Genomic DNA, 17,338 nt, shown 5'->3' with positions numbered 1-17,338 from the left:
AACAGGCAGTTTCTGTGGAGTGCTTTTTCCTGAAGCCAAATTGCATTGGATGTAAAAGGCTATTATAATCAAGATGGTCCGTTAGTTGTTCAACAACTACCCTTTCAAATATTTTTGAAAGGGCTGGGAGAATACTAATTGGTCGATAGTTGCATACTTCTTGTGCATTACCTGCTTTAAACACAGGTGTCACTATGGCATTTTTAAATACACTAGGGAAGCTGCATTCATCAATAGATTGGTTTACCAATTTAGTCAAAGGGGTAATTATGCATTCTTTATTTTTTTATTTTTTTTATCAAGGCAGTGTCCATTCCATAGATATCTTTTGCTTTACTATTTGTAAGTGTAGATAGAATCTTTGCAACCTTTGACTCATTTGTGGGTGCCAAGGTTAACGAGGATGTAGCGCTAATGGGTATTTGTGAGATGCTTATTTTTCCAAATATCTGACCTAGCTGTTGCACAGAGTTTATAAAATAATCGTTAAAATGAGTTGCAACAGCCAAGCTATCATCTACTACCCCTGGCAAAAAGTATGGAATCACCAGTCTTGGATGAGCACTCATTCAGACGTTTTATTCTGTAGAACAAACTGAGATCACAAACATGATACAATAATAGTCATTCCAAAGTGCAACTTCTTGGCCTTCAGAAACACTAAAATAAACGAAGAAAATACATTGTGATAGTCAGCAAATGTTACTTTTATAGACCAAGCACAGGGAAAAAAAATATGGAATCACTCAATTCTGAGGAAAAAAATATGGAATCACTCAATTTTCAGGTAGAAAATAAGGACTCATTCAGTCAATTTCCTTTCCCTAAATTGACACCTGCCTCAGATTAGATCTGCTCGTTAGTCTGCAGTTAGAAACAGCGCAGTTATCACACCTTGGCGGGCTGCTGGACCAAGTGGATTGGCAAGAATCATGGCTCCAACAAGAGGGATGTCTCTTGAAACAAAAGAGAGGATTGTCAAACTTCTTAAAGAAGGTAACTCTTCACGCATGGTTGCCAAAGATGTGGGCTGTTGACAGTCAGCTGCATCTAAGATAAGGACCAAGTACAAACAGCATGGGAAGGTTTTTAAAGCCAAGCGTACTGGTAGACCAAGGAAGATATCAAAGCGTCAAGACAAAAAACTTAAGGCCATATGTCTTGAAAACCGAAAAAGTACAACAAAACAAATGAAGCATAAATGGGAGGAAGCTGGAGTCAATGTACAAGTATGTGACCGAACCGTGAGAAATCGCCTAAAGGAAATGGGATTTTCATATAGGAAAGCTAAATGAAAACCATCATTGACACCTAAACAGAAAAGAACAAGACTACAATGGGCTAAGGAGAAGCAATCATGGACTGTGGATGACTGGATGAAAGTTATCTTCAGTGATGAATCACGAATCTGCATTGGACAAGGTGATGATGCTGGAACTTTTGTTTGGTGCCGTTCCAGTGAGATTTATGAAGAGGACTGCCTGAAGAAAACATCCAAATTTCCACAATCCTTGATGATATGGGGCTGCATGTCAGGCAAAGGCACTGGGGAGATGGCTGTGGTTACTTCTTCAATAAATGCACAGGTTTACATTGACATTTTGGACAGTTTTCTTATCCCTTCAATTGAAAATATGTTTGGGGATGATGAAATAATTTTCCAAGATGACAATGCATCGTGCCATAGAGCAAAAACTGTGAAAGCATTCCTTGGTGAAAGACACATCCAGTCAATGTCATGGCCTGCAAATAGTCCAGATCTCAACCCAATAGAAAACTTGTGGTGGAAATTGAAAAAAAATGGTCCACGACAAGGCTCCGGCCTGCAAAGCTGATCTGGCAACTGCAATCAAAGAGAGTTGGCACCAGATTGATGAAGAATACTGTTTGTCACTCATCAAGTCCATGTCTGTTTTTCATGATTCCATATTTTTTTCCTCAGAATTGAGTGATTCCATATTTTTTTCCCTGTGCTTGGTCTATAAAAGTAACATTTACTGACTTCCACAATGCTTTTTCTTCATTTCTTTTAGTGTTTCTGAAGGCCAAGAAGGTGCACTTTGGAATGACTTTATTATTGTATCATGTTTGTGATCGGGCGGCACGGTGGTGTAGTGGTTAGCGCTGTCGCCTCACAGCAAGAAGATTCCGGGTTCGAGCCCCATGGCCGGCAAGGGCCTTTCTGTGCGGAATTTGCACGTTCTCCCCGTGTCCGCGTGGGTTTCCTCCGGGTGCTCCGGTTTCCCCCACAGTCCAAAGACATGCAGGCTAGGTTAACTGGTGACTCTAAATTGACCGTAGGTGTGAATGTGAGTGTGAATGGTTGTCTGTGTCTATGTGTCAGCCCTGTGATGACCTGGCGACTTGTCCAGGGTGTACCCCGCCTTTCGCCCGTAGTCAGCTGGGATAGGCTCCAGCTTGCCTGCGACCCTGTAGAAGGATAAAGCGGCTAGAGATAATGAGATGAGATGAGATGTTTGTGATCTGAGTATGTTCTACGGAATAAAACGTGTGAATGAGTGCTCATTCAAGACTGGTGATTCCATACTTTTTGCCAGGGGTTGTACAATACTACTGTTTATTTTGAGTTCTAATTTACCACACTTGCGAGTTTCCTTTCCAAGAAGTTTGTCAATGTGTTTCCATAGTTTTTTGCCATTTCCTTTTGCATCTCTTATGATGTCAAGGAAAAAATTTGCTTTTGCCTTTCTGAGCTGTGTTACAACTTTATTTCTTAAACTTTTAAAAATTAAATTATCGGTAACCAACCTTGATTTTAAAAACGTTTTTAAGGCGGCATCTCTTTTCTTCATTAGGTCCCAGAGGTCATTGTTAAACCAGGGGAGATTTTGTTTTGATTTTGGTTTCTGTGTCTGTGTTTTAGTAATATATCTTTATAGGCTGTTACCAAGTCATTGCATGAATGTTCACATGATTTACTTCCAATAATTTCATTCCATTGTACCTGCTTTAGGTCATGCTCAACTAATTTTAGATTTTTATTTGGAATGGAGGATATAGTGTTGTGACTTGTAGAGTTGAGATTCCTGTACCTTGACTTAGGTGGGGTTTACATTAGACCGTATCAGCGGATCATCAGATTAACGTTTTTAAAAACGATTCGCGTGCACACAGCAACGCCAATACACGATTCGCGTGCACACAGCAACGCCAATACACGGATACACTAATCACATGACTAATTCGGCACGCAAGTTGAAATGTGTCAGTGCGGCTCATCGCTTCCTCCTCAGCAGCTGCGCTCCAAATCACTCTGCCCTGAACAGCGAGTGCCCTCTGGAGGATGCGCACTCTGGCCCTGCGCAGCTCACAGAGCACGCGAGTGAAGTGCACGAGCAGTGATTCGGGACTGAGCCGCTGTGCACAAGTCACTTACCACTTGCAAGTGGAAGGATGGCAAGCCTAAAGACAATCATAACTACACAATGGGCAGTATTTGCATCAGTATTTGCAGTATTTTCATACTTTTATACTCTTTAATAAAAGGTGATACAAGGCGGAAGTCCGCGCCGTTTTTCAGCAGTCGCGTCACATGACCAACGCCAGCGAATCAGGAAGGTGGATGTCACAGTGACGTTGTCCAATGACGACGCCAGCTAGAGCTCAGCACAGCGTATCCGCGTATTCTCAATGTTTACACAGCACCAGACCAGACACGATCTGGATTGAATACGTGGACCCTGGCGGATTCCCGTTTCCCGGCGTTTCCAGGTGTTTTAATGTAAACGGACAGTGCATCCGCGAAGAAAACGAGACAGATACGGTCTAATGTAAACTTGGCCATAGTTAACTTCCTGGCAGTCAGTGTGAGATTGTGATCTGACAAACCAGTGACTAAGTTATAAGTTTTAATAATCCTGTCTGGTTTATTGGTAAAAACTAAATCTAATAATGTTTGTGACGATTTCGTAATTCTTGTGGGTTTACTAATCATTTGTGTCAGCTGAAAGGCACTGGCAATGCTCTTTATCTTCTTCCTGCGTGCATTATCAAGCCAGTTTAGGTTAAAGTCACCCATTAGCAGGATTTCTTTCCCTTCAAGTTGTTTAAGAACAGAGAAAATGCTGTCAAAGAAATCATTTGAAGCATTTGGTGGTCGATAAACTGCAAGTATAGCGAAAGACATTTCAGGTGACAGTACACACAAGATTTTCAACATGAATGTCTATTTGCTTGCATTGTATTTTCTCCCTTACATAAATCAAAACCCCACCACCCCACCCTTATTCCTATCTCTTCTAAACGTCTTATAGCCTGGAACATTAAATACAGCTGCGGGAGTTGCTGGAGTTAGCCATGTTTCAGAGAGACACAGATGGTCCAAATTTGAGTCCGTCAGCAAATGCTCAAGTTGTTCAGTTTTTGAGATGCTGCTGCGTATGTTTACGTAAATGTCTGCCGAAGATGCCCCTAGGTTTTGTTTTCTTATTCCATATTACAGCGGCATGGTTTACAGTCTGAAACAGTTTTTGTTTTTGCTTTAAAGCCGCGGCGGTTGTTCGCAAAGTGTTACGTTTACATGAGGAAAGTTCCGAAGTCTGTATGAGATCAGCGTTATCCACAATGTTTGTAGCATCGATGCTGTTACCTCGTAACCCAACGAGAGGACTGTCCAGGCTCGTCGTTGATGTTACCGCTAGTCCATGCCCTTGATCCAAAATGCCCAGGCTCTTCGTTGATGTTTCCGCACATCCATGGGCGTGATGAAGTGTCTGTCTAAAATCACCATTTATCACACGGTTTGTTGAAGCGTTGTTGTTGTTAGGCCTACCTCGTAACCCAGCGAGAGGAATACTCATTGATGTTACGGTTGGTCCATGGCCTTCACCCACGGAAGTGGCCGCCGTTGTTGTTATCGCACATCCATAGGCTAGTTGAAGTGTAGGCCCTAGACTATCCACCTGTTGCGGTTCCGCTGGCACTACGGGTCCAGGATTCAGATGAATATCTCCACATAACAGCAAAAATAAACAGAGCACAATGGAGTAGCTCTGCTTAGCTGGCACCGGGGTCGCGTTCTGCCTACACCGTTTAACATTCCGCTCACACCAAGCTTGTCCATTTGCAAGGACGTTGGAGTATAGGATGTATTCACTCCATGAAGTCAACGGGAGGCTAGCCGCGTAATTCCCAGGAGTTGTAACGGGTGGAGATGAGCGTCCACAAGCAGCAGACCAGTTTCCCCACATTTGTGTAACCGTGAGGAACAGGACCAAACGCAAGTACGCACTGATTTTTGAGTTTTTGCAAGATAATTTCTGTAATGTCCAGTTTTTAGAATCATTTTGGTGATCAGGCGGTTTCCCAGATAGTTTTAGGAAAGGTGAAGCGGCAGCACCTGCCAGTCTACCGCAACTACCATCCGCCATATTTTTGCCAACGCTGTGTAAACTGATTCGCATGCGATGCTGGTAAATTTGAAAACAGGCTGCTCCATGGCTAAATTCCCTGCAGTACTATCTCATCTCATTATCTGTAGCCATTTTATCCTGTTCTACAGGGTTGCAGGAAAGCTGGAGCCTATCCCAGCTGACTGTGTGTTAAAAACGTGTTTGTGAACAGTGCAGCAGTTTCCACACTCATGATGCAAGGAGTTAAACAGGGGGCGATGTGTAACTGGGTCATGCCTGCCCTATGGGTCAAAGTTCTGACTTTTGTTATTAGATGTTTAATAAGGATGTTATATAAATGTTATGAGATGAAATGTCATTTAATAATCATGCGTTTGCTAGTTCTTCAGATAAATTAAAACTAGCAGACAAAGCTTTGGTGATATCTTGCTGTCACACAGGAGAGAAATATAACCACAGGTTAACATTTGTGATAGAACATTTTATTTTTATTCTATCCACATTCACTGGATATGAGCAGTCGCACACTCTGATTGGCTACTCTACTACGAGGCTACCATTTCATATACCATGAGTAGAGAAAAACAAAATGGCGGAGCGTGCTGCTGAACCAACCGAGGACGAAATAAAAACTCTACTTGAAAACAAAACCACAAAAAATACCAAAAAAAAGCAACAAAATATGGAATAAAAGTATTTGATGGTAAGAACATATCTTTTTTAAATTTTTTTCAAGAGTTATTATTATTATCGGACTTTTCACAAATTGCTCCGGTCATTTCGCCGGCTTGTTTACATTCTAAGCGGAAATGATTTTGTCGGACGTTTTGTATAAAATTTTTATTGATCGAATTTGCAAAAAATAAAAATGGTCCGTTTCTCAAAATCCAGTGAATGTGGATAGAATAAAACAGTTATTCCGCTCAATCTCGTCGTACATGGCTTATCGCCAACTCGGCACTACGCACCTCGTCGGCTGTCGGCTCATGTACGACTCGATTTCGTGGAATAACTGTTAAATATGCCAAAGAAATGGTATATTTCATTGACTCGGTGCATGAAATCAGGATTTCATAGTTCAGTTTGAAACATTTACCGTTGAAGTGTTTTATACAATACATTCCGGGAGATATTTTCCCCCATCACTGGTTGTTGGTTCACCTTTTGTCATGCATTTGCTATCTATTGTTGATTAAGTGAACATGAATGTTATCTGGTAACTAACAGTATGGTGTCAAATTGTCCTTCAGTATCCAAGAAGCACGGGAAGTTGATCACATTCCTGCGCACCTTCATGAAGTCCCGACCCACAAAGCAGAAACTGAAGCAGCGGGGGATCCTCAGAGAGAGGGTGTTCGGCTGTGACCTGGGAGAGCACCTCCTGAACTCTGGCCACGATGGTGAGTCCTTCGAGCCCTTTTTTTCTTACTCATTTCTCAGGTTAAATAGCGGTCACAGTGTCTGTCTTATGAAGGCCTTGACTAGTTTCCAGCTTTGGTTTGTAAATGCTGTCTGTGTGGCCTGAAGAGTTCAACAGCCCCCAGCAACCACGCTGGCTGCGCCTGCTTGGCTGAGTTGCCACAGCAACCTACGGCTTAAGAGGGTGGAAAGGTCAGCTTGAATTGGTTAGGAAGGCAGTGTCTGGAGATTTCTCTTCCACTGAGTCAAAGCTCCCTGGCAGCCATCAGCACTACTCTGTTTGGTTGACTCCAAAATTCACCTTAAGCTATTGCTGGTTGCTTTCAAACAGCGCCACACAGTTTGGGTTGGCTTCTCAAACATGATTACAGTTGAAGGGTAAAATACTGGGTACATGCTGGTTGATTTCTTTTATGTGCTGGTTGCTGTTTGGACATTGTTCTTAAAAACCACATTTCATCAATTATTTTATCTCTGAAACCAGTAATATCTACTCAGGAGATTTGTTTCTTGGAGATTTGTTCTTGGAAAAATGTTTTCATTGTTTTGAAATTCTATTGCTCATTATCAGGCTTGGTTTCCAAAAATTACTTTTATTCTCATTGCCTTCTGATTTTATAGAGCTGAACCCTTTGTAGAGTTCAGTGTTTACCCTTCAAAACCCTTGAGAATATCTTTGCTGCGTGTGTGTAAAAGGGTGATGTCGGATTAAAAGTCTTGGTCGCCACATTCTGATTTTATAGAATGATGACTCGGGACTCACTGAACGACTTGGTGTGAGAAAATGATAAGACGAGAGCCTTTGTTGTCATTGCATAATCACCCTTCCAACGAAATTGACATGCCATAACTGAAGGTGTATTAAAAACACACAAGGACAAGACCATACATAAAAACAAGAACACACAGAAACAAAATTCTGATCATGTCATAAAAGTAGAATAAATAAATGAATAAAATGGAGGTAGTTAAAAGTTATTGCACTTCATAAAAATAAGCAAAAGAGCATTTTAGCGATAGAAGGTGGAGCAGTAGAAGGTTGTCAACAGCCTCTCTCCCAGTCTGTTCCTTCTGAAGACTCTCAGGAAGTGGATTCGCTGTTGGGCCTTTCTCACCATGGCTGTTGTGTTAGCTGACCAGGAGGGGTCCTCAGAGATACGAGTCCCCAGGAATTTAAAGGTGCGGACCCTCTCCACGTAGTCTCCGTCGATGTAGATGGGAACGGGGTCAGCTTTGTGCCTCCTAAAGTCCATGACCACCTCCTTTGTTTTCTTGGTGTTGAGATCCAAGTCGTTTTTGGCACACCACTCTGCCAGCTGCTGCACCTCGTCCCTGTAGGCCGACTCGTCCCCTCCAATTATGAGCCCCACCAAGGTGGCGTCATCCGCAAATTTACAGTCATGGGTGTAGATGGCATACAGGAGAGGGCTCAGCACACAGCCTTGTGGAGAGCCAGTGCCGAGCGTGAGGGTGGAGGAGCTGTGAGCACCGATCTTGACAGTCTGTGGGCGGTTTGTAAGAAAGTCTTTGATCCAGGCACAAGTGGCTGGGGGAAAGTCCAGGGCAGCCAGCTTGTCCACAAGGATGTCAGGGATGATGGCATTAAAAGCCGAGCTGTAATCGACGAAGAGCATCCTTACAGTGGTCCCCGGCTGTTCCAGGTGGCTCAGGTCAGTGTGGAGGGCTGTGGAGATGGCATCATCAGTAGATCAGTTTGCTCTGTAAGCGAATTGATATGGGTCAAAGGCAAGAGGGAGGCAGTCTTTAATGTGATGTGACATTAGTCTCTCAAAGCATTTAGCGACTACTGGTGTTAAGGCAATGGGTCTGTAGTCACTGAGATTGTTGGCGGTTGAGTTTTTGGGGATGGGGATTATAGTAGCCGACTTGAGACAAGGTGGGACAGCGGCGTGTGTCGGGGAGAGATTAAAGATCTTAGTGAAGACTGCTGAGAGCTGGTAAGCATAGGATTTGAGTACTTCACCAGGTACTCCATTTGGTCCAGCAGCTTTCCTTGTGTTCACAGACCTGAACACATGACTCACTTGATGTTCCTGGAGAGTGAGTGTGTGTGAGCTTGCGGTCTGATAGGTAGACAGACAGACAGACAGACTTTAAAGTGCATATTCTGGACCAATTTCGGGGTTTTTTTTTAATCTGAAAGTATGTCCCTTTACACACTCATCCAGAAGGATAATTTTGCACAATGCCATCTGTCTACAGCAGAAAAAAATAAAATAACAAAACGCATCTGGAAAAATCCCAAGGGAGTCTGGAGCCAGATTCGTGACGTTACCTGCCGAAGCGCCAGCAGGCTGTGAGAGCTTGCACGGTTTCAGTGCACAGCCTGTGTACACCAAGTGCTACCATTTCTCATTGTCTGGTCTTTTGGAAAATGCAGGGCTCTACATTAACTTTTGAAACCACTTGTCCTGTCGGGTAAGTTGAAAGGAAATTGACTTGTCCGAAGAAATATTTGAGAAAAAAAAAAACACAAACTATTTGTAACCCAACAATCTTTATTGCAATTGTTGCATTTGCATCACACCGCTTGTGGCTTGTACTCTTGCCATGAGACACTAGAATGTCTTGCCTATATGAAGCTGTACCTTTAAACATGCTGCTCAAGACATCAGCATAAGTAGGATGCGATATGCAGAGAAAATTGCATTCCATCTCCGGTGTCTTGGACCCATTCAAATTCATCCTTCCACGAATTGAGAAATTTCCGCTCTCTCTTGCTTTCATAGTTCTGCTGTGATTATTTCCTCTTCTTTTCAGCACCAGATGCCTCGGATTCACTAGACTTCTTTGTGAAGCCGAACTTCAGGAGGGACATTTTCTAAATGTCTAAATTTTTATAATGAACACCATCAACAACAATTCAAAGATTTGGAAATTACCACATACTCAACGTAAATATACAGTTGAATAATGATCCCGCCAACAGAAATGTCAACAAATCCACGTGTATGACACGATTAAAACCAATCATAAACGACCGTTTACTTTTCAGCTCAAATACACGAAGCGGTATTGGCCGGTTTCGCAAGTGGAATATTCAGTCCCCCCAGGATTTCGCGGGCCTTATTTGTGATTTGTTGCGGGCTAAAATGTCTGATGTTGCGGGGGGATTTTCCAAAAAATTGCGATGAAAGTTGCAGTGTTTTTTAGGTTTTTGTTGCGATTACATTGCGGGAGGAAGTGAAAGTTGCGAGAAATTGTTGCAATTTTCTCTTTTTGTGATTAAAATTGAGTGATATGTTAAATATTAAGTTATTACTGAAAAACTATTGATTAAAAAAACAAAGACACTGAGAAATGGTCCTATAAACAACTTTACCAATATAAAAGATTACCCGGACTACAAAAATGCAGAAAAATAGGCTTTACTTATCCAAATGCACCTGTTGGTTCAAAAGTTCAATTGCATAGAACCTCACAGCACAACATGAAGTTACCTTAAAATATAATATAATATAAATGCCTCAGCTTTCATGTAAGAAAAAAAACTATTAATACTAGTACTGTGTGCAGGCAGTCTCTCCTGAAGACTAAATTAAACAATAATTATAAACTAATAAAATAAATGGCTCAGGCTTCATAGAAGAAAAAAAAACAATTTGAACAGAATCTCACAGTATGATGCTGAAGCTGCCTAAACAATGGAAAATAAAATACCATTTTGGCAAAAATGTTGGCATCCATTAATTTCTTGTATTAAAGTAAAAAAAGTAAAAAGTAAAAAATAATGTAAAGTGCACACAGTCCTTCACTGTAAACATAACACAATATCAGTAACAGAATTTAAGCCTATATAAACACTGACTCGCACATGCTGCTTCTCTTGAACGTATACACGGAAGTAAGGTGGAAGGTAGTTTGTCGACGTCACCTCAAGACGACGCCAACGATTGGTCAAATTTGCGGGAAAGTTGCGGTGATTGGATATAATTGCAACCTCCGCTGTCATGCAGAATGCCGGGGTACTGCTTTTAGCGATCTTTCGCAGTTATTTTGGTCGGTAAGTGTGAAACGTTTGACTCGCACATGCTGCTTTACATGGAAGTAAGGCGGCAGGTAGTTTGTCGACGTCACCTGAAGACGACGCCAACGATTGGTCAAATTTGCGGGAAAGTTGCGGTGATTGGATATAATTGCAACCTCCGCTTTCATGCAGAATGCCGGGGTACTGCTTTTCGCGATCTTTTGCAGTTATTTTGGTCGGTAAGTGTGAAACGTTTGACTCGCACATGCTGCTTTACATGGAAGTAAGGCGGAAGGTAGTTTGTTGACTTTACCTGAAGACGACACCAACGATTGGTCAAATTTGCGGGAAAGTTCCGGTGATTGGATATAATTGCAACCTCCGCTTTCATGCAGAATGCCGGGGTACTGCTTTTCGCGATCTTTTGCAGTTATTTTGGTCGGTAAGTGTGAAACGTTTGACTCGCACATGCTGCTTTACACGGAAGTAAGGCGGAAGGTAGTTTGTCGACGTCACCTGAAGACGATGCCAACGATTGGTCAAATATGCGGGAAAGTTGCGGTGATTGGATATAATTGCAACCTCCGCTTTCATGCAGAATGCCGGGGTACTGCTTTTCGCAATCTTTTGCAGTTATTTTGGTCGGTAAGTGTGAAATGTTTGATTGGCACATGCTGCTTTACACGGAAGTAAGGCGGAAGGTAGTTTGTCGACGTCACCTCAAGATGACGCCAACGATTGGTCAAATTTGCGGTAAAGTTGCAGTGATTGGATATAATTGCAACCTCCGCTTTCATGCAGAATGCCGGGGTACTGCTTTTCGCGATCTTTTGCAGTTATTTTGGTCGGTAAGTGTGAAACGTTTGACTCGCCCATGCTGCTTTACACGGAAGTAAGGCGGAAGGTAGTTTGTCGACGTCACCTCAAGACGACGCCAACGATTGGTCAAATTTGCGGGAAAGTTGTGGTGATTGGATATAATTGCAACACCGCCCTGAATTCGCGGGGATTGGTTGAATTTGCGTTGATGTTGCAAATCGCAACATCGCGACATCCTGGAGGGTCTGAATATTGCGCATGCGCACATCGCTCTTTCCGAAAAGAAACATCCGGCGATTCATCAAAACAATATGTCGAGTGAGATGCTTCAGAAATCATGTGAATAAACTGATAAATTTGATATGTAACCCGAATATCGGCGTATTTTGGCACTTGTCCGATCGGACAAGTAACTGAGACGATGAACTTGTCCAACGTTAAGTATCACTTGTCCCGGACAAGCGTTAATGTCGAGCCCTGAAAATGATGAGTACTAATCCCATCATGATTGGTGTTGCTACACCCTCCTACGATCCTACGATACATCTGTTAACCATTTTAATAATTACGTGATAACGTTGAAGAAATTTGCAGAAAACCACCAGGTCGTTTTCTCATAAACAAACCAGCGCTGACGTAGGATTCAGAGGGAGACGTCCCGCACGCGACGTCACGAAAATCAGTGTTTGCCGGGAAATCCAAATGGCAAGTTTTTTCAGAGGCGGACCAGTTCGCCTCAAATGGCTCGATTTCAACTGAATTTTTCTGATATTGCGCAAGGTAAACAAATTGCAGAGAATGCAGAATGTTACAGATATTTGACCAAAGTTTCATATAAAATAGGAGAATTACATTGATCTTGCTCCTGAATTTACCCGTGATATGCACTTTAATCATCCCAAAGGGAAATTCCATTGTTTCAGCAACCTTAAAAACATACAGCAAATGTGGGTGGTAAAAGAGAGCAACTGGACTTGCTTGTCAAGCAAGTCCAGTTGCTCTCTTTTACCACCCACAGTTACTATGACCTGGATGACTGAGAATCTTCACAGACAAACATATAGCAAGCACATACACAGACAAAAAATGCTTTCACCCACAAGACATAGCCTGAGGTAGTTGTCAAGGCATTAATGCCCATCTAAATGCCAAAGTGAGGCTGTAACTGCCTGATAAAACATTAATCAACACATTGCAATAGAGTAGTCCATAAATCAGAATATGCATATGTATAGAAAGAAGCCCTCCCAACCAGGGAGACTTAAGTGCATTGCATCTCAAGATTTAAGATTACAAGATTATTCTTGAAAGATTATTCTTCTCTCTCTGCTCAGAGGGGAGTCATTATAAAGTGCTATTGCTATGGGTAGTTAAGTCCTCCTATATCTATCCTTACTACGACTAAGTTGGCGAAGCCTCCCACTAAAAACACTTTGTTGCTTTGCCAGTGTACTGTATAGGGGATGTGAGGTATTGTCCATAATGTGTAACAATTTCTGTAGCATCTTCCTTTCCACCACCAATTCTATGGCTTCCTGAGTAGTCCCCAGCACAGAGCCTGCCTTTCTAATTAACTTATTCAGTCTATTAGAGTCACTGGCTCTGATACTGCTACCCCAGCAGATGGCGGCAAAGAAAATTGCACTTGCCACCACAGACTGATAAAACATTTGCAACATCTTAGTACACACATTAAAAGACCTAAGTCTCCTCAAGAAATCAAACCTACTCTGACCCTTCTTGTAAACAGCCTTGGTATTGTGCTTCCAGTCCAGTTTATTGTCTATTGCCCCTTTTCCACCAAAGCAGTTCCAGGGCTGGTTCGGGGCCAGGGCTTAGTTTGGAACCAGGTTTTCTGTTTCCACTGACAAAGAACTGGCTCTGGGGCCAGAAAAACCGGTTCCAGGCTAGCACCAACTCTCTGCTGGGCCAGAGGCAAGAACCGCTTACGTCAGCGGGGGGGCGGAGTTGTTAAGACCAACAACAATAACAAGACCGCGAAAGATCGCCATTTTTAAGCGACGAGAAGCAGCAGCTGTACAAACACGAAGTCATCCATTATTATTATTGTTGTTGTTGCTGCTGCTGCTTCTTCCGTGTTGTTTTTGCTTCGATATTCGCGCCAAGGTTTCAGCAAACGTAGCGACGTAACTGACGTATACAGCGACGTAATGACGTATACAGCGACATAATGACGTGGCACCGCGAACTATGGAAAAGCAAACTGGTTCTCAGCTGGCTCGCAAGTTGAACGAGTTGTGAACCAGCACCAGCACTGGCCTCGAACCAGCCCTGGAACTGATTTGGTGGAAAAGGGGTATATGTGAACACCCAGATATTTATAGCTCTCTACCAGCTAGTCTGTGGGGGGCGTGTGACTGTGTGAGACCTCATTGCTTCAAAGCGGGCAAAGAAATGGTTTAACTCCTCTGCCAGTGAGGCGTTGGCACTGATGGTCACAGAGGTGTTGTCTTTATAGTTGTCCCTGCCGCACTTGACGTGGGTTGTTGTTTGACAGATGGTCCTCCGCCTTCCTCTTGTAGGCCTCCTTTGCACCTTCAGTGCCCCTCCTTAAAGGGCTGATGACACGTTTTTGACATCTTTGGCGATGTTTTATAACATAAAAAGTAATTCCCGATGATCCATATATTAATTCACGAAGGCGCCTATTTTACAAGTTATGATGATAAACGCGGCTATTTGAGCAAATTTGACGGGGCTGCAGCACCCAGGAGACGAATGAGGAGGAGGGGCTATATGACGTCAGTGAAAGAATCTTCCTCCTCACTTACCAGTTTGTTGTTGATGTGAGAGGTGTTCAGTTTATCATTATTAGTATTATTATTATACATTATTATACATTATTATAATATATAGTTATTATGCCTTCGCGTTGTGTTGCCGGCTTTTGCTCCAAAACCCACAAGGATGGGGTAAGTTTATTCAAGTTTCCCAGAGATCCCGAGCTGCATGCGAAGTGGGTGAAGCAAGTCAGGCGCACTCGTGACAAGTGGGAGCCCTCACCAACATCCGTCCTGTGCTCTGAACACTTCGATTTGGATTGTTTTGACACCCTTCCCAGCTTAAAGGAATCTCTTGGGTGTTCAGTTCAGCACAAACATGTGCTGCTACCATCAGCAGTGCCTACAGTATTCCGGAGGGGGTCTACTAGTAGCTATGCCGGATCCAGCAGTCGCCTGGGACAAGGCGACTCCTCCAAAGACAGTCCAACTGTCAGAGCGTGTTGAGAAACGACATAAGAAAAAGGTACGTAGCGCTATAGAGTGCTCCGACATGATGCTAAAAATAGTAACCATGCGGTCTGCGCGGCCATCTTGGAAGTGACTCGCTCCAGAGCGCTCATAGAGTACACATCATAGAGTACACATTCATGATAATCATAAATGTAATCATAAAGTCGGCGTGATATCAGTCATGTATTTGCTTGTGAAAGCTTGTTTCTCAAAGCAAACACTGAGGGAAAGCTAACTTAGCCAGACAAGTAGGCTACAGATTGTCATTTGCTTACGGTGATGTAGGTTATCAAATATTTTGCTTCATTCAAGGATAAAACTAAGAAGCCATAAACTAGAAGACGTGCCTGCCAATATTATCCTAAATGTATCACGGATCAGGCATAGTCGTAAGCTTATTATGTTAGCCGTTTGCATGCTCCATTAGGAACTATGTATTCAGTGTAGCATACGGCTTACATGATATAAGCAGTGTTTACACATGCAAGACAACAATACACAATATTAAAATATTGATTCCGTAACATTTTGAACAAATACGGGTTGACCTACCAATCCTTGTTATCCAACCTTGTGGTGTTCAATGCTGGGCTGTCTGCCTGTCCGCTGTCCATCTCGGGGTCGGAGTCGCTCTCAGATTGCACAGTAACAGGTTCAAACCTGTACGGTTGGATGCACCCGTGTTCGTCATCACTTGATTCTTCCGATCTATCCCACTCACAACACAATTCTAGACTCCCAGAAGAGGAAGAGCTAGAGAGTTCACCGGCTTTTTCATGCGCCATTTCCATTGAGTAGAACAGCCAGTGAACCGCAGCGTGTTCTTCCGCTGACGTCACAACATGGCCGCGAGCCACGGACCCAGTTTTCTTGCGCTGTGCAATTAAAAGTTGGATATTCGCATAACAACAGCTTCTTTTCACGTAATTATAACAGAAATCTAACATGTTTGCCATGTTGTATAGTTTATTTAAGAAATTGCATAGAGTCATGTTCGTGTCATCAGCCCTTTAAGTCTGCTCTCGCCGTGCTGTACAGGGCCTTGTCACCTGTCCTGAAGGTGGAGTTACGGGCCCTCAGGAGTGACTGAACGTCGCTTGTCATCCAGGGCTTTCTGTTTGGATAAACATGAATGTGCTTGTCAACCGTGACATTATCCGTACAAAATTTGATGGAAGACAGAACGGTGTCAGTAAAGCCCTGTAAGTCCTGTTGTTCGAGGATGTTCCATTCTGTGACAGCGAAGCAGTCCTGCAGCTTGGAGAGTGCACCCTCCAGCCAGGTTTTTACAGTCTTTGTGGCCGGCTTAGTTTTCTTACTGAGGGGAGTGTATGCAGGGATGAGGAGCAGTAAGAGATGGTCAGACAGACCCAGATGTGGGAGGGGGACTGCTCTGTAAGCATGCTTCAGGTTAGAATAGACACGGTCCAGTGTATTAATCCTTCTGGTGGAGCACTGTACATACTGTACAAATTTCGGAAGGATAGTCTTTAAGCACGCTTGGTTAAAATCCCCAGCAATGATTTGTATTCCCTCAGGATGAGTTTGCTGCTGTCTTTTAACAATGCCATGTAGGTGAGTGAGAGCTATGCTAACGTTAGCATCTGGTGAAATATAAACAGCAGTAACGAGCACCACTGTCAGCTCTCTGGGCAGATAGAAGGGTCTGCAAACGACTGTCATTGCTTCTATGTCAGGCGAGCAATGGGTGTGTGTGATCTTACTGTTTGTACACCAGTCGTTGTGAACATATACACACAGTCCCCCTCCTCTGCTCTTACCGGAGTCTCTGTTTCTATCCTTGCGATGAGCGGTGCGGCCCACTAACTGTACTGTAGCATCCTGGATCAGTTGATGTAGCCAGGTCTTCGTGACGATCAGCACACAGCAATCACGAACGGAGGGGTTTACTGCAAGATGTAATTCCAGCGCGTCGATCTTGTGAACGACGGATCTTGCGTTGGTCAAGAAGATGCTGGGTAATGGGGGTTTGAGTGGCTGCTTCCTTAGCCTGGCTAGCAGGCCTGCTCGGCAACCCCGCTTCTGCTTGCGCTCCCTCCGCCGCCTGTGCCGCTTGTTGGGGCCGACAACAATCCAAAGAGCTCTCGCTATGTCCAGCGGGATATTGTGGGTCTGCTGGAAGTCGCTTGTGACTGCAGCCTGGCATCGTAGTCTGATGTTCAGGAGTTTTGTGTGACTGTATACGTGTGTGGCGTGACACTATGTTCTAAAGCACACTACACATACAAACAATACTAGTGTAATACACCTTGACAGAGAGCCGAAGCGTCTGTGCACGCCGCCATCTTGAACCCTTGCTTGAGTTCTGGTTATCTTATCAAAATAACACCAACACATTACTGTCACTCTCTCCACATTTTTAACCACTTTAATTTTGGTATTCATAGATCCAATCCTAAGTGAAGTAGCATGGCTTCATTTATTTAAAACTAGACTTCTCTTTCATCCCTCTAATTAAGAAGCCT

The 17,338-nt window shown here is 43.3% G+C and overlaps 1 protein-coding gene across 6 annotated transcripts in view; it reads left to right on the top strand.

The window, feature by feature from the left end:
* The window catches only part of arhgap32b (Rho GTPase activating protein 32b), a 255,649-nt gene that overhangs the window by 213,765 nt on the left and 24,546 nt on the right, over positions 1-17,338 (top strand). For all 6 annotated transcript variants that reach the window (XM_060936152.1, XM_060936151.1, XM_060936147.1 and 3 more), the window contains one exon: positions 6,623-6,772. In XM_060936152.1, the coding sequence (XP_060792135.1) occupies positions 6,623-6,772 (150 nt within the window). The remainder of the gene's footprint in view (positions 1-6,622; positions 6,773-17,338) is intronic.

The sequence above is a fragment of the Neoarius graeffei genome, chromosome 12, assembly GCF_027579695.1.
Source record: "Neoarius graeffei isolate fNeoGra1 chromosome 12, fNeoGra1.pri, whole genome shotgun sequence".
Taxonomy (NCBI): Eukaryota; Metazoa; Chordata; class Actinopteri; order Siluriformes; family Ariidae; genus Neoarius; species Neoarius graeffei.
The sequence above is the reverse complement of the archived record's forward strand: the minus strand, read 5'-3'. Positions and strand labels throughout refer to the sequence as shown.